Source organism: Metopolophium dirhodum, chromosome 6 (assembly GCF_019925205.1).
Source record: "Metopolophium dirhodum isolate CAU chromosome 6, ASM1992520v1, whole genome shotgun sequence".
NCBI lineage: Eukaryota > Metazoa > Arthropoda > Insecta > Hemiptera > Aphididae > Metopolophium > Metopolophium dirhodum.
Genome location: NC_083565.1, coordinates 22810170 through 22833986, shown reverse-complemented (window position 1 = coordinate 22833986; position 23817 = coordinate 22810170). Strand labels below are relative to the sequence as shown.

General features: G+C 36.9%; 1 protein-coding gene across 1 annotated transcript in view; it reads left to right on the top strand.

Moving 5' to 3' along the window:
• The window catches only part of LOC132946611 (roundabout homolog 2), a 193496-nt gene that overhangs the window by 159151 nt on the left and 10528 nt on the right, over positions 1–23817 (top strand). Inside the window, exons 3-10 of the mRNA XM_061016661.1 lie at positions 11544–11697; positions 12841–12971; positions 19433–19699; positions 20500–20777; positions 21517–21721; positions 22742–23064; positions 23278–23505; positions 23583–23814. Of these exons, the coding sequence (XP_060872644.1) occupies positions 11544–11697; positions 12841–12971; positions 19433–19699; positions 20500–20777; positions 21517–21721; positions 22742–23064; positions 23278–23505; positions 23583–23814 (1818 nt within the window). The remainder of the gene's footprint in view (positions 1–11543; positions 11698–12840; positions 12972–19432; positions 19700–20499; positions 20778–21516; positions 21722–22741; positions 23065–23277; positions 23506–23582; positions 23815–23817) is intronic.

Sequence of the window (23817 nt, the reverse complement as noted above, 5' to 3'; positions counted from 1 at the left end):
CCCAACCCCTCGAGTCCAATAGAAGGACAAGAGCCCATGCAATTTTGTGCCGACCGTTGTCGCAGTCGTTATATCGTCGACCACTCCGACGGAACATTATAACTTATAAGTAACCACCACGTCATCAGAAATGAAAATACAACCGATGGAATTATGTTCGACGAGATAGCCTGTTATTATGAGAACTTTTCTAAATTGCAAAATGTCTGGAAATTTTTCCCCGCAGTAATTTTTACGGTAATAAAATGTCGGTACACTGCATGCTCTGTATAGGCTCCTTCAAAGCTGCATATAAAAACGTATAGATACTCATTATTATTATGCGTCTGCAGTTAAGCGTGTTTTTATATTTTATATTATGTATAAATTATGTGCATGTGGTAATACGCGGCTTTATATAATATCATGTTGGAAATTTTTTTTTAAATTAAGCTCAATTTCTCGGAAAATATAATTCGTGTTTTTGATTAAAAAAAATATTCTGCTTTGAATTTATTTTCTGAAAAAAGAATGCTTGTGCTCAAAAGAAACATTAACTATATTGTTTATATAAATGAGTAATTAAAATTATTATAACTGTTACCTATTATATATTATTTAATCGTATTATATAACGCATAGATATCGCGATATCTCGTTTCAAATGTCATCCAATAATCGCGGCGTACCCCAAATAATATTATTTGATCGTTTGATATATCAGATACACTCCGTTAATACACATTTAATTGCAGCCCATATACGAGTTTAACACGATTACCGGACTATTTCATTAAGGCCAACTGCAGCTGTTTATTGTTCCAATCCATTGTGTCAGCAACCTCTTTCACGCATTTGTGGTTTTCCCTCCAAAGGGCATGCCTGGACACTTTTTTTTTCCACCCCCATCGGCAACACACGAGACACAATTTAATTAATTTTTTTTTTTTGATATTTCTTGTCGGCTGTCGGGAGGACTTTTAACAGGATTAAACCGCGCGACATCCCCGCCGCCGCCGCCGCGACTCCTGCAACAGCACCACCGCCGCGCTCTCTAAAATAACCACACCGGAAGGCTTTGTCCTTAAAATGCCAACTTTAATAACGTGTCCATTGTACGGGTTGCGGTGCATATATATATATATATACTATATGTATGTATATAGTATATACATTCGGTCGATCGACATGACATAAATTGAAAAACGTCCGTCGGCCACGAAAACGCTGACGATATTTTTCCGAGTCACCAAGTACACAGTGCTATTGTAATGGGGTTTTATCGCACGGGGGTCGGGGGGTTTAAAACAAAGTAGTTTGTTTGGATTGGATCCAAAATAAGAAGAGAAAATAAAAACATTGTGTACCGTACACTGAGCGTGTGTGTGTGTGTGTGTGTCTTGGAACCTTTTCAAACATCGCATCTATATCTCCCTCTCTCTATCTCTTTCTCTCTCTCTATCTCTCTCTCTCTCTCTCTCTCTCTCTGCCCCCTCCCACTCTCTCTCTCTCTCAATCTCTCTTTATCTCTATCCACCTCCCTCCGTCTCTCTCTCGGGCGCAAAAAGGGCCTTTTCCCGTGGAAAACGCCAATAACATAATGCGTACACGACGGTTTTTCCCAGGCAATGTGGTCGGCTCTCCGGAATGGGGCGGTATACGGTTGGCTGTGCGAGACTATATACGCGCCATAAAAAGAGATTGCGAATCCGAGATATTGCCGTCTGCAGGGCCCTATTCGATTTGTGTTCGAAATATATTAATCTCCGATCGTTATTACATATTTTATTATTATTATTATATATATATATATATACTTTCTACTACCGGATATCCGATGGCGCCCTAAAAGAGTCGGAGTTTTTATTATTCCACGTATATATATTTTTCCCCCGAGTACGTAGCGTTTATTTCGATAGGAATCGTCCGTCCGCCGAGCTAAACATTTTTCATTAAAATTATAATTTCGTTATTATCCCGGAAGAGCCCGAAATTAATCGATTATATCGTTATTAAAACAATTTTAAACAAATTTACCGAGCCACCTAATTACGTAATTTTTTTTTATATACCTACGTCATAAATGTGTTCGACTTGGTAATTTTGATTCGTTTGTTATACATATATACTACTCAGTATATTGTTCTCATATTAATTAGTTAGCCGATTTTATCGAAAGTATTATATCGTTGCGAGCAATGCGTTGTAAAATATCAATAGAAAGATTCCGACACGTAATTCGGTGGAGAATTTTTGTTTTCGCCGACTATTTGTCGAATCGTATAAACATATTAATATAATATAACTATCGTGTTAAACAATACATCACCAATGTACTGCAGTTTATGTGCCCGCGGTTTATTATTCATAATAATGTATGAATTATGGTATGAATTATGATTCGATGGCGTTTGAGGATAAGGTATCGATGAATATATTACTCCGTCCCATGTGGTTCTGCAGATTACGATTTTAGCCGTAAACAATGCATTCTCGCCGTATATCGTTGTAACGGTTCGAATAATAATTAGATATTCATCACCGCGAGTCTTGTAAAATAATTTATTCCGTCCTGCCAGTCTGTTTTTACCCCCGGACAAGACTTTCTAAAAGGTCCTCTTATTCGTATAGGTGATTCGTTGACGGTACTTTGATTTCTTACTGTTTTCGTTATTGCCACAACTCATTCGTTGTAAGATAATATATTAATATTAACCCATTGTCAGCATAATGTATAATATGCTTGCGATGCGATTGTTTTGTTTGTACAGGGTGTTTCAGCATGCTCACTTCTCACCGATATTTTATCCATTATCATAATGAATTTATTCAAATAATCTGATTTTTTGGAATTTTATTAAGTACCTACCCTGGTAGACTTAAACGTCGTATTTGAATCAAAATTTAAATACATATAGTTCCCAAGTGACGAAACCTAATAATAGTTTTACGACAAATATAAAATAGATATTAAGTGCACATTGAAAAGCTCCGACCACCTTGCTGAATCCGTAAACCTTGAACCAAACAATGTCTTCTAACTAACGAATTCGTATCGTGAAAAAAAACGCAATCGGTCACAAATATAACACGATAATATGATAGGTAAACATTGTATTACTTCATTCTATATCTATTATTATATAGACTCTTCATATTGTTATATAATTTAATAATTTATTATTTTTTTTCTCTTCTTTTTGAGCAATGTATTATTATTATTAATGCACCCTAATTTTATAAAATACATTAGCCATAGATTTCGTGAATAGTTTACAATATAAAAAAAACAAAAAGTCTGAGGCACTCGGGGACTGCCGCGGCAAAGCTATTGCATAGCAATTTTGTAGCTATGTATCATGTAATTATAACTATTTATTTTTGTATATTAATTCAAGTTACACTTTTTGAGCGTGACGACCGAAAATAAAATGAAAAAATTAGTTTTTTTTGTTGATAAAGGTAGATAATACCGTACGGAAATATTTTACTTGAGACTTTTTATGCTTAATTTTTATTAATTTTGCAACTGGTTTGACTGTAAATAACAAAAATAATAATAACATTTTACGGTCACGCTTTTTTTTCAGTCACCACGCCAGGCCCTCGATAAAAGCTATATACAATAGCTTGATAATAATAATAATAATAATAATCATAATGTAATATTCAGTCCAGTATTTATTATACTTTTTACAAACCTAAAATATTATAGTAGGTATAGGTACATGTGGAATTATGAAAATAAATTACTTTAATTTTCTAATCATCATAGCCCATACGTTTTTAATCACACACGAGTACATGACCGTGAACAATATAATTCTTTCAACCATCAAATATAGACACCGAGCTTCATAAAAGAAATAGAAATTGAAAACTTATTCTAAACGATCAATAATATGTAAAAACAAAAAAATATTGCAGTAACTAATATTCTGTAAAAAATAAATGTCAAATGTCAGCCAATGGCCATAGCTGCCGAGGCTTATTTTTAATAAAAAAAAAAAATAACAAATATATGATTGTCGGTTTATCATGAAGTTAATAACATTCAGAAACTATTCGTCCGAATTAATTTGTATACATATTATATTATAAATCTGTACAATCTCGCATATTGTACAATCTGCTAAACAATTTACAGTAATAAAAGAGCGCATCTCAATTGAAAGTATCATAATGAGTGTTTGAAAATATGGTCCCCGAGCATATAGGTACTCAAAAGTGCCAAAAACCGGAACTCGAATAAATTGATTGTTTAAGGAGAAACGCGGCGGGGGTGAGTTTACTCGGCAGATCTGCACCCTGCACGACGGCTGTGCATAAAATGTAAACGTACAAATGTACAATTGCATTCAATTTGCCGTCATCGAAGTGCGTGTGCTTTGATACTGTAGCGGAATTAATGTTCGGTTAATCGAATGAATTGATAATCGATGTACCACCCACCCACCCACCTACCTATATATATAATAAATTTATTTCCGTTTAATTCCGTCGTCTGACAGAAATGAAAACGCTATTAGCGCGCCAAACCTATAATATTATATCGGGTCAGCGCGTTCTCGTTTTGTACGAATAACGAACCGTACTCGGATCGTGATTCGTACATTATATTATTATTATGCGTATAATAATAATAATATAATAGGGTTTCTGGATTCGATGTTATTAAAATTTCGGCAAATACGGTTTTCCGTATTTTTTTTTTCCTCGGCCCCTCGTCGTTATTATTTAGTATTCGTCGTCGTCAGCGAAACGAGGTATAAAAAATAAACTTACCGATCCCGCGCCATTTGTGGTGCACATCACGACGGATACCTCCTGCCTATACCTGCCTGCTTATTATTCTATACGAACGGGTTACGCATTATCGCGCCGTTAATTATACCGGGTGGACAAAAATATAATGTAATATGGCGCGCGAAAAAAAAAACAATAAAAAATAACAATCGTAACCACCGCGCGATAAATCAACGACTACACCGAGTGAAAATATAATAATAATATTATCATATCGCATGTTATATTATAATGCAGTCATCCCTACCATTACACCCCCTGCGCGACACTGCCGCCGAACTGCGCGCGAATATTTTCGTGATATATTATAATAATAATTATGCACACACGGTATCGTCATAACTCGTGACGGCGGCGGCCGTGTACGCGGTATATACCGCGGGTACCTACCTATATATTTCCTACCTATATATTATTCTCGAGTATATTATTACTATTATTATTATCATTAAACTCGGCGGCGGTGGACTTGGCTCGGAATTGGCCGACTGTCACGTGCAGGCCCACCCGCGCCGACCTATATAATAATATGTGCAGGGGACGCGTCCGGAAAACGTATATTATATATATTATTATTATTATTATTATATTATATTATGGCGTTATACTTTATCGGACGTCGCTGCAGGAATGTCCGTTTGTTGCGAGTCTCCAGCGACGCGTCCGTTGATTTATTGCAGACGCGAAACGTATATAATATTATATATATAAAAACCGGGGAAATATATCAAACGTCTCTCTATTCCCGTCGGTATTTCCGGGAAACGCGCGCCCGCTACTTGTGCGCCTCCGAGCTCGGCCATAAAAGCCCCGCGGTGGCGGTGCCACGAGGAGCAGGAGGTGAAACTTATATTGTTTATGGTGTATATAAGTAATGAATGTCTTGAGTGCGTTTTCGCCTTTACAGGTAGGTTTCTGCGTGTATATTATTATGCCTATATAATAATAATGATAAAACGCCCTCCTCGCGACGTGCACTTCCGCATTAGGTTTAGGGGAGATACCTGTGTGTGTATATATATATATTATACAGAGTGGTCCGGAATGTCGTCCTCGCCAAACATTAGATTTGTGTGCTTAGTAAATAACTATACGTTAAATAATTTATATGGGGGGGGAGGGGGAACTCGTCTCGTGTAGATACGTATAATCACATTATATACCGAAAATCGCGTTATATGGCCGCGACACGCGCACGCCAATAAATTATAAATTAATTTAATATTATTTCATGCTCAATGCTTGTGAATATTATCATTATTATTATTCCATATTAAACGAGAATCGGGTAATGCATGTTATTTAGGCATATGAACTAGGCATTCCAATGTTGTGGAACGGTGGAAATTAACTAATTTAAAAAAATGTACTTACCTAGATAATCATTACCGATAGATGTACTGATGTACAACTATATCAGTAACGAAGTCGTGGTATCGAAAAATCGACTGCACATTACCTATATACCACTGCATGACAGGTATACCTGTATAGTGTATACCTATATACTATTATAGCCTCATTGAAATCCCTATTAGAGAAGGCGCTAACGACTTGGGTGTTACCAATATAATATACCTATAGTGTAGGTATATAGTTCCTATCCCGGGAAACTCTCTAAAAAAATTCCAAAAATATGACTTATCGCCGCGTGTAAAGTCGTCTGTCTCGTGCACGCGTGTGTGCTCTATTTGTTTCTCACTTATCTTTCGCACGTTCTCACACTCTATGCTAAGCATTTAAACCTATGCTATTTCATAATATTTTATGCTTAATGGTCGTAATATTATATTATTCTACGTAGAAGAGGTTACCTATTTATTTTGTCTTGTATGGCTCAAATGAGAATCGGACCGTATCTTAATGTTAGCCGTTCCAAATATGTTGTCGAACGGAGGATACGAAAGTACACACCCAATCACTGTCGGTCGAATACTAATATATACAACGAAGTCGTCGTGGTATTGACATCGCGTGGCTGCTTATTATATACCTGCTAATAATATACTAGGAGGTACCCTGGTCTTTAGGAAAAAAAACGAAATCCGAAAACAGAATTATGACTTATTGCCCCCCAACGCGTTGTCGAGCACGCGCGTGTGGGCTTTATTTGTTTCTCACTTGTCCCTCACACGTTCTCACACTCACATCAATCTATGCTAATACTTTGCAGTCTATAAACTTAACATTTAAACCGACGCTATTTCATAATATTTTATCCTCAACGGTCGTAATATTATATTATTATTCTACGTAGAAGAGGTTACCTATTAATTTTTTCTTATGTGGCTCAAATGAGAATCTGACCGTATATGTTATTGTTAGCCGTTCCAAATATGTTGTCGAACGGATGAGGATACGAGAGTACACACCCAATCACTGTCGGTCGAATACTAATATATACAACGAAGTCGTCGTGGTATTGACATCGCGCGGCTGCTTATTATATATCTGCTAATAATATACTTAGGTACCCTGGTCTTTGGGAAAAAAAAAACGAAATCCGAAAACAGAATTATGACTTATCGCCCCCCAACGCGTTGTCGAGCGCGCGCGCGCGTGTGGGCTCTATTTGTTTCTCACTTGTCCCTCGCACGTTCTCACACTCATCATTCTATCTCACTCCGCGCGTGTCCCGATAGTTTTAACGCGTGGGACGTGACGTGCAGCAGTGTTATATACGGGTGAGGAAAAAAAAATTGCCCACCGACAATATTATTTTGTTGTGTGTATATTATTTTTTTTTTTTTTTTTGTCCACCTAAACGCTACTCGAGTTAATTATAATTATTATGCGGCGGCGGCGACAGCGCACGGCTTGCAGGTCTCTATCGTTAACGAGGGGCGAGAAAAAGCTTTCGTTCTATTATTATTATTATAATATTTTCTCTAGAGGTCGGACAAAAAAAACTCAATAGTATAGTATACAGTCGCCGTCGATGATGACGATATATAAAATACACGCCGGCCGCGTCGTCTGTGACCTTTTTTCGGATTTATTATTTTTTTTTTCATAAATAATCAGTCGGCGTAGGCACTCGTCGCGTCGCTATAGTTATACAAAAATAATAATTTTTTATTTTCCAAATATTCCGAGTGGGCGCCGCCGGACAAATAATAATATATTATAATATTATTTCCCCTGCATATGGCCGGCCCGCGTGTCATCTTCTCTTCGTCGCGTGTACGATCGCGTGTGGGGCAGCACCGGTAGCCGGTCCTTACACCTCATTAAGTATATACCAAGGCCCGGTCGTTCATCAATATAATTCTTCGTTGTCGGCTAATACAATATATATATATATATATATATATATATATATATATATATATACTCTTTACTACCATATAACCGGCCTCAAGTGCGCGGTGCATGGTGGTCGATTACCCGAAAACATGCGTTCTCCGTCGAGTGTGGTATACACGTCCTATATATTAACTGGAGAAAAAATCAATCGTCTCGGTGATTATTATTTATATTTGCTCTTGGGCGGACGTCACTATATACTGCAACAGCAACTCGCTCTCGTTGACGACGATTGCCGACCGACGTTGGCCGCGCGTGCAGCTATTAAGCTAATACTATGTTATAATAATATAGTCGAGTATAATATAGAATATTGGAATTTAAAATTGTTATTAGTGATCACGTTTTGGTACACACGACCGTTTATGGGCGGCCGGGGGGGGGGGGGGGAGTTAAATGAGGCGTATATTATAAAGAGAGTTCGGTGCAGCAGCCGTAATTTTGGGTTCCTATATATATATAAGTAGGTACTTACACACAAACACTTATTATAGCTTAATACCAATTTCATAATATTAATGAGGTTTTTCTCGTTAAAACGAGCTCCTTATTACGTATATATAATATGAGCTGAGAATTCAAAATTTTAAGTGCCTATCGCGGTGCTGGACGTACGTTTTAAATAGTCGTCTCCTAATACGCGCGTCGCGTGTTGTTAAAATATATTTTACCGAAACATAACATTTGAATGGTAACCCACTGCGATCTATTCAGGTAAACTGTATAGCAGAAACAGCCAACTATTTTGGTGTGTAGAATATATTATTACCGGAAAAGTTTACACATCGCGATAACCGGTGTATTCCGAATTCCTCTAGACGTAAGACCATCGTACTCTGACAGCGCTCATATAACTATACGACACTGGACTGCAGATAACTGCACGGTGTCGCCTGCCACCTGCACGCTGAGATCATCTATTCGTCTGCTGATAATAATGATGATATACCGACTATACGCCTGCACTGAAAAAAATACGCACATTATGCAAAACACAAAACGTTTCGATTCGTCGCTTGTATACCGAGTACCTATATCGAGTATACATCGAAAATTATCTGTTTATTATTATTTATAATCGTACGGCGTCCGCCCGATCAGCGGCAGAAATACTGCAAAATACAAATATTCTAAGCATTCGTTTTTCCATTCCACTCTGTCAACGACGCCGCCGCCGCCGGTCCATGTGTACAATATATTATGTCTATACGTAACATGTACACAGCACTGTACGGCTCGAAGCACTCGTTATATATGTGTGTGTACGATAATAAAATATATTTAAGGTAAATCGTTTGAAATTCCTCCGCGTATATATACATATATAGCAGGGAAATACGTGTGTAGGTATATACGGAAGCGGCCTTCGGAGTGCTTTTCAAAAGTTCTCCGGGTTAATAAAAATATATATCACGTAGCTAGTAGTATAGGTATATGGTATGCCGTTGGAAATTTCTCACTTTTAAAATAACCACCCCCCCCCCCCCTTTGCAGCAGTCTCGTCCGCGTTCCCGGCAGCAGCTAGTCGACGCGACGTTAATCTATTCATGACCTTTATCGTCGTCGCGTATTTATTTTCCATCGGAACTTTTCCGATATATATATATATAGATAGATACCACTAAACCGTTGAAATTCGCATCGTTAAACGCGTGCAATAATAATACAACGTGCAAATCATCATTTCCGTTTCCTAATAATATATATATATATTACACGGCGACGACTGTCGGCGTTTAAAGCAATAGTTTTGCCGTCGACGTGTTTGACGATTAATATTATTATGACAATGCTCGCCGCCGATGTAACAATAAAAAGGTAGCTACAGCACAACGGTCGTGAATCGAATATCAATTCGTACACGTTTTTAGCATGCGTATTACATTGTTATCCGTCTCGGACGTTTTGTGTCATATTCTTCGAGTCGGCGCCGTAGTATATTGTTTTATATTATCATAATATTGTATATTATAATAATATTAAAGCGTATTTTATCGTCGACGACATAATGTCGTTATACCGTGTTATACGTACAAGTACGACAGCGACGGCGTCTTTTTTCTTTTTTTTCTTTTTTTTTTTTTATCGAAAATAGATGCAAAACACGATATTATTACATAGCAATAACCGCGCGTATTGTCGGTTTTGAGCTATATTAGTGCCGTGCGCAGTAATAAAAATATTATAGCGGTGCGTGCGGCGGTGATAATAATATTTTTCGTGAGAATTCTCGCTTTATTATTTTTATTCGACTGCTCGTTAAGTATACGTCGTTTCTGTACGACACAAGCCAGAAGTCGTAACGTGTATACACCGCGTATAATTCAATATATATATATAATATGAAGTGAGTCATTGTTGTGTTTTCATTTTCCTCTTGCTCGACATCATCGTATGCCGCGACGAACACCAGATATTCTCGGGAGGGTAAAATATTACGATATTTACACATGCAGTAGCATTATAAACGTTATATATATATTATATAAATATAATAATAATGCGCGTAAAGAGAGACGAAAAAAACCACGCACGGCGGAGACGACGGACAACCCTTATGTGTCGTCAATATTTGTCCGCCCTAACGACGACTCGGGTCCGGTCTTAATCCATTTAAACGCGGAATTGCCTCCTAGGACCCTCCCCCCCCCATACGTACACACTTGTCGTCGTCGTTTTGACCGTCGAGAAAACTCTGAGACCAAACAAACCGCAGCTCGCCCTGCGCATTGCTGCTGCATCGGTAACCGAAAATGCCATTCGCATATCCATTCGTTCGGGGACGAGTGATATGCTCGCGTCTCCTGCTATACGTTTCAATTTACTCGTTTTCGAATCGTCCCACGCCGCCTCCCTAAACCGACCAATCTGCATATTATATAAACCCCGTCACAATATCCATAATGCGTCTGCACTATATGCCTATACATATATATATATATATATGTACATATTATTACGCGCGCATAATCCGGTGTCGCGTTTAATCCGGATTTATTTATATATACGCGCGACGATGCGGTGGCGCGGAAAACAAGTTTAAAAATGCAAAATATATATTATTAAGCCGTGCCCCCGTAAAATATTAATGCGTGTAACGTGTGCCTAATCCCTTTATGTATATCATGGCGAAAAAAAAAAATGTCCCACATCGCTTTATAGGTACCTAACGAAACTGCGTATTATATTTTGTCGTATTCGTCCCGCGCAGTAGGTATTCGAAACACATATTTCATATACATAATAATATACACTTTTGTACAATATTGTATACTATCATAATATATAATATGCACACAGCTGCGGTACATACAATGTTAAACACAGTCAAAAATTATCTGAATTCATATTATATTTGGCGTTCGACATATTGATATCACTAATAGAAACAAAATGTACATCGACTACCGTATTTGTTTTACTTATGATATAATTATTGTTTGTTTTCGCAGTGCTCAAAGACGAATTCCGAGTGGAGCCAAAGGACACGAAAGTGGCTCAGGGGCAGACGGCGCTCATGGAGTGCAGCCCACCGAAAGGTCATCCGGACCCGATGGTCGTTTGGAAGAAAGACAGAGAAGACGTGCACATAGATTCGACGACAAGGTAACTTACACTCCATAATATCATAATAATAATATTATGTTATACGTCGAGAAAAGCGTTTCCTAGTCATTTTTCAATAAGACTCATATGCCTACATAACGAGTTTAATATTCAGCGTATATTATGTCGTATTATATCTTTGCACTCATGTCTTGAAAAACATAGCCGTAAAGCGACGAATGCGCAATACATATAAAATATTATAATACCTATTCGGTCCGCGAGCTTATAATAACGAATATGATAATAACAATAATAATAGTTTCTTCGCGATTGCGCAGGATAAAAGAAACTCCCAACAGACAAAACCGCCGCTTAAATGGGTATCGCGAGGATAATCATTATTTATTGTCCTATCCGGTACGTTATAAAATAATATATAGCACCGCTACAGCTGCAGATGTATAGTCATTGTCGCTGTCATCGATTTCGGCTGATAAACTATATCGCATTCCAATTTATATTTTTTCACTCATGACAATAATATTATAATCAGTGTCGAGAAAAAAAGACTTCATATTATATTATGATCGACCGGTGATTAAAATAGAATAATATGTATGATTTATGTCTGCATAGCGATTTAAAATTAATTACCCATACATATGTTAATAAACATATTATATTCAAAATTGAATTTGTCAGTACTACTGCACGATAGCCAGTATAGCAATAATATTATGTAAATAAAACCGCTATAAAACCAAAATAATTATATAGACACGGGCGTATGATTATAATAAATTTCACCAACTAGTTTATTTCGTAGTAAAATTGTTTTTATTTCAACATCGATAGAAGCATCATACCTAATCCTTTGGTATAATATGATGTTAAATTCAATCGTTATTAACTGTAATCGTATCGGTCTATCGACAATATAATTAGAGCATTCCGCGACCACTGCTTATAATATTAACTATTATTATCGATTAATAATATTAATATACAGTATACCCTTATGGCCCTTTATAACCGTTAGGTATACCGTTCGTTGTGTTAATATATGTATATGCAATATCGTCGTAGGTATAATAAATGTAGCATAAGATTATTTCTATTTTTCAAGTGTATATTACCTGTACGATTGCCAGCAGTATTTCGATCGCCACTGACATTATATTATGATTATTGTTTGTTTAGGATGCGAATCGTAGACGGTGGCAATCTTATGATTACAGACGTCAAGCAAGATGATGGCGGCGAATACCTGTGCGTGGCACAAAACATCGTAGGCAAGAAGGAAAGTACACCGGCCAAACTCACCGTAAACGGTACGTATGCGTGACATGATGATGTTAAGCCACGGTAGAACATAATTTTTTTCGTTTTTAACAGCCGATTATGTTAAGGTAGTGCTCCATTTTATATTAACTAACGATGAATGCTGAACAATTTGTTTGATATTTACATTTAGAAATTATAAGCCATATTCTGTTAATTCAGTTCATTCCGCTTCAGAATAAAGACATATAGGTATTATATATATATATAAAAAAAAACAGTGGTTCATGTTAGAAAAATATAAAACCTGTACATTAGTGACACAAAATGTTTTTATTTTACTAAAAAACGGTAGTTAATATAATTAATATAGTAACGGTTTACGTTGAGGAAAAAATCTCTATAAATATAATCGAACGTGTCCGGAACTCCGGATTGATCAATCAACGTAAAGCCTAAACTATGATATATAGCTCGTTTTCGAAATTATCGTGGTACCTTCGTTACCACCACGCAGTAATGATTGTTGACTATAAAAAAAGATTTTCCAATATTCTAATTTCATTATAAGATGCTCACACAAAAATTTTTAGATTCACGATGGAAATCGAACATTTTTTTTTTTTTTTACAAATGGTTTTCATTGGTTACAGACTCTACAAAAAATCTCGTATCCAGCCCGAAAACATAATATTAATGGTTACATAAAATTAAATTATTATCATGACAATTGGATATAATGTTAACCCGTATTTGATATTTGTTCACTATACCTATTTTTTGGATAAATCGGGTTTCACGTTATTTTACCTTGGACACTCGTCCAATTTTTTTCAATTCCGTTATACCCAAACAACGTAAACCGTCCGTAAATATTTACCAAACCCCTCGAGAGTCCAGTAGACGCGACAAGAGCCCATGCAATTTTATGCCGACCGTTGTCGTAGTCGTCGTCGTTATATTGTCGGCCACTCCAACGGAACATTATAACTTATAAGTAACCATGTCATCAGAAATGAAAATGCAACCGATGGAATTAGGTCCAACGAGATGGCCTGTTTTTATGAGAATTACTCTAAATTGCAAACTGTCTGGACATTTTTCCCCGTAGTAATTTTGATGGTAATGAAATGTCGGTACACTTTGTATATAGGCTCCTTCAAAGCTGCATATAAAGACGTAGAGATACTCATTATTATTATTATTACTATGCGTCTGCAGTTAAACGTGTTTTTATATTTTGTATTATGTATGAATAATGTGCACGTGGTAATACACGGTTGTATATAATATTATGTTGGACAATTTTTTTAAATTAAGTTCAATTTCTTAGAAAATATTCGTGTTTTTGATTAAAAAAAATATTCTGCTTCGAAGTAGTTCGAAAGAAAACGTATTTTAGTGGATACAAAAGTAGAACTTAACAAGTAAACAATTAATGTTCTGAAAAAATAATGTGTGTTTAAAAGAAATGTTAAATATTGTTTGTATAAATAAGTAATTATATTATAATATAAGAAACCAAAAATCTTGTATCCCGCTCAAAAACATATTTATAAAATAAATATGAAACACATTTTTAGTATTTTTTTTATAAATAATTCATTGTCACTGGTTACATAAAATTAAATTATTATCATAATTATTTTAACCAGTATTTGATATTTGTTCACTATACCTATTTTTTTAACGGCGGAGTAATTGGAAAAATCATAATCGCATATTTGGTTATTTCTGCTTGCAATAGGTAACTGTACTATGGTTAAGCTCGTGAAAAATAAAAGTAACATATTACTATCAGCTGATTGGCTGATTTGAAATTGAATCTTTTCTTTTTTTCTATTTTTTTTTTTTCAAAAGTCTTAAACAACTGTAGCACACCGAATATTAAAATATAACAAATCGAACAAAGTTCGCGAATCATAAAAGAGTTTGGATTTTTTTACCGACAACCGAGTGCAGCGCAGGGTCAGCTGCCTATACCTATGCTTATAAATGATTATACAAACAAATAAGCCGTCGAAATGTCGTAAATTTATAATAATATTTTGGCGCACGCGCACGCGCGCACAATCGGCGATAGATTATTGTTTGTCCCGCCGCGACGGCCCGTCAGCTGTGCACCGTAATGTGTGACGTTTACGTTTATCGTATTGCTTATATAATTTATGTGACGTTAATAATTAGTGACGGCGTTGTCAGTGGAAACCCGGTGATTCGCGGGAGATTATTGCGAGCGAGGATAAAAGACCGTCGCGATAAGATAATAGTGCCCGCCTATAATAATATATATATATACCTGCGTAGGTATACCGCGTGGTTTATGGCCAAGTACCGATCGAACGGACGCCGCGGGACCGTCGAAATTAGTCGTACATTTTTTATACGCTTCTTTCGCGCGGCGTTTACACGCGTGCATAATGTACGGCATATATTTTATGTTATGTTGTCGTTTTGGACTGTTTCGCGTGAGAAATATCGCGTAAAACGACGAATTCGACACGGTCGAAATCGAGAGTACATTTATGTGCGCCATATCTCTCTCTCTCTCTCTCTCTCTCTCTCCTCTCTCCATCTCTCTTTCCCTCTCTATCTCTCCGTCTCTATACACCCTACACACACACACACACACACACACACACGTCTGTATTGTACGCATACAATATTTACAGAGACAATCGTACCGGTCTCTTTTATTTTTTCTCCGTGTGTACGCGTGAATTCGATTATATTGGGTGCAAATATCCGCCGCCGGGGGGGTGAAAAAGAAATCGCGTTCGGAATAGTAAATGCCCGTCACTTGTACGTGTATATATATATATATATATATATATATATATAATACTATTATACACGGATCGTCGATCTACCTGTCGAGTCGGCGGCGGTATATACTTTCCGCACTTCGTACGCGTACGAAAACCTATATATTCCGTTCTATACACGATAACGAAAAATAAAAAAAAATACCAGCAGTAGACGCGCACCATCGCCGGCCCATATATATATATACGTATCACACATTTAGGACAGAACGCATTATTATACCGGAGGCTTTTCATGTACATATAATATACGGCAGGTATATATATATAGGTATATTGGTATATAAATTATTATATACACAAGTACCTACGTGCGCTGCACTTCCGCAGTTACTCTCGGAGTTTCCGTCGCATACCTACAACACATTATATCATATTATGACATAGAACATCGCGTATTGTATAATATAATATAATATATAATACACGCACGAATGAGTATATGGAAAAATAATACGTACGCGATTCGTCGTTGTTCGCGCATGTCACCGCCGTGGCGTTTTCTTTTTTTTCTATTTCTATTTCTCTCGATTGCCATCGTTTTATACAGCAAGGCCGCCCTCGTCGTGTCGATCAGCCACTCCGCACCGGCGTGAATTTGGGAGGGTGGGAGGTGCAGGTGCAAAGAATATACCCACAACAATCGAAACCGCGATTTATTTTTTTAATTTTAAACGTCAATGTCCGCGGCGGCGGCGGCGGCAGTCGTCGTTTAGTAATTATACGTAAATAGCCGACCATCCTGCACAAAGCCGTGGCACGACGAACGTGATTTTAGCTTCGAAATATATTATATTATTTTAAATCGAAAACTACCTACCTACTTACCACGTATATATCAAGGAAGTAGGTTCCGGAAAAAACGGATCCACGACCACCTCCACAGTGGTGCGGTTAAATTGCCTGTCACAAACGCCGTGTATTATTGCAGCATTGTAAAAAAAAAAAATTAAATAAATATTTATGCGCGTATAATTGTATAATGAAAATTGCCGGGAAAAAAATGGGCCCGCAATCGCGTCGAAAGCATTTTAGCCGAGCATAATGGACACCTAATAAGTGGGTATATTGTTGTGTGGAATGAACTATTGGGACTATAATATTTACAATAGAGTTTGCGTATTTGTTGTACGACGTGTGTGTGTGTGTGTGTGTGTGTGTATACTAAACTCATTACTCGAATAATACCAATACTTACGGCTATAATAGCAGTTGTTTCCATACACAATATTTTAGCACCCCGACAAAACGTCACGCCCATAGTTTGCCCCTATAACACAATGCTCCCACACGTGTGTGGGTAGGTAAACCGCCGATGGGAACCGACTGAAAGAAGTCGTTTTTCGTCGTCAGACCCGATCGAAACGAACACGGCGAATCGGATGGATTCGCGATATATTATGTGCACACGTTCGCCGCGCGAGAAGAGGACCCGTTTGGCGTGCACGGAGAGTTCGCTGACTATATATACTATTACACGGACTGATGTATCATGTACACGTCAGATATTTTTCGCATATACACACGAATAGGGAGAAAATTCGCTGAAAAACTGCGCAGAATGTTTAATGCGCCGGAAACTGAGATATTTTTTTTTCGCATTCGACCCGCCGCCGACGTCGTTTTCCACTCTTGTACGGAACAGATTTTCGTATTCGCACACACACAAAATACATAATATAAGTTTATTATGTATATATATACATTTTTTGTTGTCGTATTTTTCCCTCCCTCTCGGACGCAACAATAGGCGCACGTCGTCGTCGGAGCGAGGGCCGTTTGAATAAATGACAAAAAAAATTACGCGTATGCATTTAGAAAATATTGTGCCGCCAGTGGCGATGCGCAGTAAACGGCGGGAAAGTCATTAATCCGAAACTGCGGCACGAGGGGACGACACCCGTTGCATTTGGCATTACAGACCTGCAGACGGCCGTGCGAGGGCGATTCGAAAAAACAAATGCCAAAACAATGGTATATAATGGCCGTAGTGTACACATAACTGCGCGCGTATTTAGATATATAATATTTTACAATATTTACTCGACGTACTTATATGCTATAACGACGTTCGCTGCAACACGCCGTTTAGTCGCATAATAATAATTATTATATTGTCATTATTTGTCATTAGTATGGTATAATACATAGTTTTGACACATATTTTGTCTGTCCTCCGGTGTATCCATAGATAATATAAGAATGGATAGGACATGCCTATACCAGTTCCATATGGGGCCGTGTGCTTTTTTGGGGGAGATAGAACGTAAAGAGAGAAAGACGATATGGGGCTTTTTAAGGTTATATGCAAAACTATTTTATTAAATAATAATGAATAACATGATAGTCAGTTATATTTAGATATTTGTCAGTTTGTATTTTGATTGTTGTACCACTTGTGCCTGGAAAATTACTCTAAACTTTGTTAAATATTTAAAATATTAAAAATATTAATTATTATTTATCAATTATCATATCAATATTTGCCCCATATAACCTTAAAAATAGTATCACTAAAGTTTCATGTGATAAGTTCTTATGTCCTATCCATTCTTATATTATCTATGGGTGTATCGCAGTGCCACCACATTACACTCCTAATATATGGACAGCATTGTAGAATTCATATAAATAATGTTATAGCTATACTTAGATTACGACAAAGGTAGGTACGGTACTGTAGGTAAATCGTTTTTGTTTTTAACATAAAAAATGGTAATTTTGATAATGTTTGGTACGAATATAATATAATGTGCTTCAGAAAAAAAATGTGTTTATGTATATTTACTCCCGTTTTAATTACATGTCATTGATACACGCGTTATAATATAATACGCTTTCGATGGTATTAATTTATCTCTCTTGTAGTTTGCATACGGTTGTTCAATGAATAATTACACGCGTCTTAATATCTTAATTTAATCGCGAACATTGAGATATAAATTTAATTACACGCTTGTTTTAAATTCTAACAGGTCCGATCATTGTATAAATTATAAATGCATAAATCGTTTAACTGTATAATAAATATCCCTTTAAAATTAACGGGTTACGACCCACTAAAGACACACTTATCCCTGTAATACGCCCCGAAGTTAGAGGTCTAGCCGACCAAAACAACTTTAACAGTTATTACAGGGTAAACTCGCGTTGCTTAATCTTCTATAAAACAAGATAAACTGTTATTTGTCAACTTTGCTAAGTAACCAAAATACCACCGAAATTCAAACGCTGATAATTACGATGTTAATGATTTGGGTACGATTTTCAAACCTTAAACTATCGTCTGCACAACTTTCCTAAAAGCCGTTGCACGATTAAACGTATTTATATCTCAATTACAGCGAGGGCTTTCGGAATACATCCAAACATTTTTTTATTTTTTTTTTAAGTTCTTCTTTTAACTTAAAATATTCTCAATTTCTGCAAATGACGTATAATTTTCAAAAAAAATAAAACATACTTTTGAATTATCTGTCAAATAAACAATATACGTATTCTAAATAGGTGTATATTTAAAAACAATAACAATCTAAATATTATAAAAAAAAAAATTGTAGTTGCCGCAGAGGAGACAAATAAATATTTTTTTTTTTACTATTATTATACCTATGTATACAATATTATACCAACCACAGATAACCCGTTTTTAACACGATTTCGTGAATATTTCGTGTCCTATACAGTGAAACCATTCATAAACACCGAACCCAAAGATGTAACTGTGCACACCGGACAGACTGCCGAATTCGAGTGCAAGGTGGGCGGCGATCCGAAACCGAACATCTACTGGGAACGCGATGGCAATAAAATGCCGTTCGGCCGAGCCCAGATATTGGACAACAAATCATTGAGGATCATTAACGTGATAGCACAGGACGAAGGACTCTACGTTTGTAACGCCGAAAATGACGTGGGTTCCGAGAAGGCCAAGGCTTCGTTGACCGTGCACTGTAAGTATACTGACCGTCGTCATTTATTATACCGATGAGTGATCGTTTTAACTCGTTCATTAAGTATATAGGTGCATCGAGCAAATTAACAATTATTTGTATTACGGCGCAGTATTACGCGAAAAATATGGCAATAAACCACATAATATCTCTACCCCTTATTATAGCCTGTATTGTGCTGTGCTAAATATTATGACTTTTACGTAAAATTATTATTTTCTCGGATATCTTTTGTATTTTCTAGAAAATACATTTTTTCGCCTTAATATAATATTATATTGTTTTATAAAATATGAAAACTTCTATTTTCCATCTAATTTTATTATTTGTTAGCATATTTTAAAGTACTTTAAAGGAACAGTTATGTAGCGTATTGAAATTCTCAGAAAACTGTACGGTTTCGAGGTCGATGTTGATGCGAAAAAGTGAGTAGGTATATAGACATAAAAAAAAAATTAATACTAAAACAAAAGTGAATAATTAACAGGTAACATCCTATTTTCAAATGTTTATCATTCGTTTAAAAAAAAAACCACTCTACATATTATATCATATTTTATTCTAAAATTTCTCGCACACTTCAAACAGAGACTTTTCTCGACGATCGGCAGGTCATATATACATTATACATACAAAAATGGCGTATTATATTATATACAGTTGTTTCGAGCTGCTTTCAACTGCGCCGTGCGCATAATATAATTCGCTTGTTTCGTTTTGAATTGTAAATGTAAGCCTCCGACACATATTTTATGTATATTATTATTATTATTATGTTAATCTCATACCGTGTGTTCTAGCCCCGCCGACATTTGTGACCAGACCCAAAGACCAAAAGGTGGGCCTCAGCGGAATTGCAAATTTCGACTGCGTGGCCCAAGGCAACCCGCCGCCGTCCGTGTTCTGGTCCCGTGAAGGGTCCCAGGTGTTGATGTTCCCCGGCAACGCTTACGGACATTTCCACGTCACTCAAGACGGCACCCTGCGCGTACAGGGAGCTCAAAAAGAAGACGCCGGTTTCCTCGTGTGCTCCGCCCTGTCCGTCGCCGGGTCGGTGACTTGGAGAGCGTTCTTGCAGGTGTGTATTATTGTTATCATATTCTAACCGCGTTGTCTGCGCGTCAACGCCACTACCGCGGATTACGTGCCTATTATCTATTGTTGTCGCCGCGACAACCTGTTATCTATATGAATATTAGACTTTGTGGTAAATATTGCGTAGGTACTGTGCAGAGGGATTCGCCAAGCATGCAACTCATCCACTTTGCACCATTGATAAATAATGCATTTATTCGAAATCTGATTTTTGGAATTTTTAAGTGGGCGTAGGTACTTACCTAGAGACCATAGTTTCAAATAATAAAATGTACAATATTTTTATATCGTTTAAAGAGTGGCCTGAGGTGACATGTACAATTTTTTTTCTGGATTAGAGCGATAATCATATTGGTTTCACAATACGATGTGTTTTAGATTCTGAGGGTATTAGTTTTACATGGATAAATCGATGTATGTTTTTGTTTATTATTATTTTTGTGTCTAGAACAGGCATTTTATAATAGAAACAAATTGTTGGGACTCTTTTTTTTTACTTTGAGTTGCTAAGCCCATTGTTTTTTAAAATTGTAGATTCATCCAAATCAAAATTCAAATGAGTTATCAAACTTATAAATTCCGCATTTAAGTAAAATATGATGGTAATTGTGTTTAGGAAATCACCCTGTATACAATTTATGATTTTTGTTTTGCGCCACATTTTCGCATAATCGAAAGGCCAACTACAATGGTTATTGCATTTTTCCGCTCACTGTCTGCAGGTCACATCCGTACAAGACGTTCCTCCACCCGTCGTCGACATTGGACCGACTAACCAAACGTTGGCCACGAGATCAGCAGCCACATTACCATGTCAGGCGTCTGGTATACCATTACCTACCATAAAATGGTACAGAAACGGAAATTATTTGTCTCCAGACGATCCCAGAGTAACCATTACATCGTCAGGCACACTACAAATTGACGGTAAGTCTCTATAATAGTTATTGTAATATTTTAACGTTTGAAATGGTACGATATTTTTATAATAATAATAATATAATATTTTTTTTATCATATTAAAACCATATGATATACCTACCTACATTACACAGCAGACACACGCATTGCACAATCTGTTACCGCTATTCATGATTTTATTTATTGAAAATATTCTTTTATTTATTATTACTTTAAACACAAAAGGAAAAAGCTCTTTTTTGTATAGTAGCTACTCTATACTTTATTTTTGAACTCGTATAAATAAATAATAAAATAATATTATTATTTTATTATTATTATTATTATTATTTACTCAGCTTTTACTATATACCTATACTTTTCTTCGAAATCCTAAAAGAGAAGAAATAACTTTTTGTCGTAGGTACCTTTGAACTGAAATCTGAATTCTTTTTAAATTTGTTTTTCTTAATAAAGATTAAGTGTAAAAGCAGAAATACCGTCAAGTCTGATTATATTAGCGTATTATTTATCATAACATTTGAAAAAGTCCCTCGTTTCAGAATTCTTTTGAAATGCAAAATAAGCAAACTAAAATCGTCAGTTGTACTTAATAATTATATATTTAACTATGTCACTAAAAGCAAAACAAAATACTGTATTTTTCTTTCTGAAAACTTAGTTTTTTGTGTTGTTCAAATTGAATCTTTAAAATAATTATGACTCGTTTGATACTTATATATTATGGTAGGTATAGGTACTGTGTAATCAGCATCTCGTACTCCAAGTTGGCACGCATAATTTATTATCCAACGTGCTTATTATGGAAGTAAAAATTAATAAATATACTTTTGCGTCGAAACTTCTATCGCAGTTTTCATTTGCTACACTCCTACCCATGATAATATGTAAATTTGGGACGACAAAAAACACTTTTTTAACATTTTATTATAGAATCAGCTAATGCTAAACTGCAGATAGGCTAGGCCTGCTGTAAAATAAACGTTGTTATGATCGAAATATGACTCATCTGTGTATGCCTTTTAGAACTCGAAGTATCTGATTCTGGTCTGTACACGTGCACTGCTTCTTCGGAAAGTGGCGAGACTTCCTGGTCGGCGTCACTGAGCGTCGAAGAATCCCCGGGCACACGACTACACCGCGCGCCTGACCCGGCCATGTTCCCGGCCGCCCCGTCAGTGCCAACCATTGTAAACGTTACCAGAAACTCGGTTACGGTCACGTGGCACCCGCCCACTCCACACCTTGGCGCTTCGCCGATCATCGGGTACACGCTCGAGTATTACAGCTCGGACCTGCAAACCGGATGGGTGGTCGCCGCACATCGCATATCAACCAACACCATGGTCGTAAGTATATTGCACGGTTCCTAGCTAATACAGCAGTCTGCTCCCAATCCGATAAGATCTGACTCGCTCCATACAGACGGTATTTCAAATTTTGGCCGAAAATCGTTTAAATAATTACGCAATCCTCGTCGTTTTCGTAGCCCGAAATTTGAAATATTGTAAGCTGTATACCTACATTATAATATTATAATATACGTGTGTGTACGTGTTCAGGTCGATAATCTAAAACCGGACACGTCGTACGTGTTCATGGTGAGGGCCGAAAACTCACATGGCTTGAGCGTGCCTAGCGCGTTGTCCGCTATGGTGAAAACCGGTGGGACCAATACGATCATCACGCAGCAGTCCTTGGAAGAAGCCCGCGAACGGCTCGGTACTAAAGTCATAGACTTCAAGGAACTGTTTCCGGTATCGTCTACGTCGGTCCGAGTCATATGGGATGTATGTGTACCGCGATTCATATCGATATGTTGTCGACAGACCACTAACAAAGTTTATTACATTTGCGTACACATTAGGTATTGAGCAGTGCCGAATGGGTAGAAGGTATTCACGTACGGTTCAGAGACTTGTCGGGCGGCTCGCAGACCTATAACATGATGACGGTGATGATGAACAACGGTGAGCCCAAGTCCTACACATTGGCCAACCTCCGTAAGTACAACAAGTACGATTTCTTCTTGGTGCCGTTCTTTAAGACGGTCGAAGGCCAACCGTCCAACTCCATGGTCGTCCAAACCAACGAGGATGGTA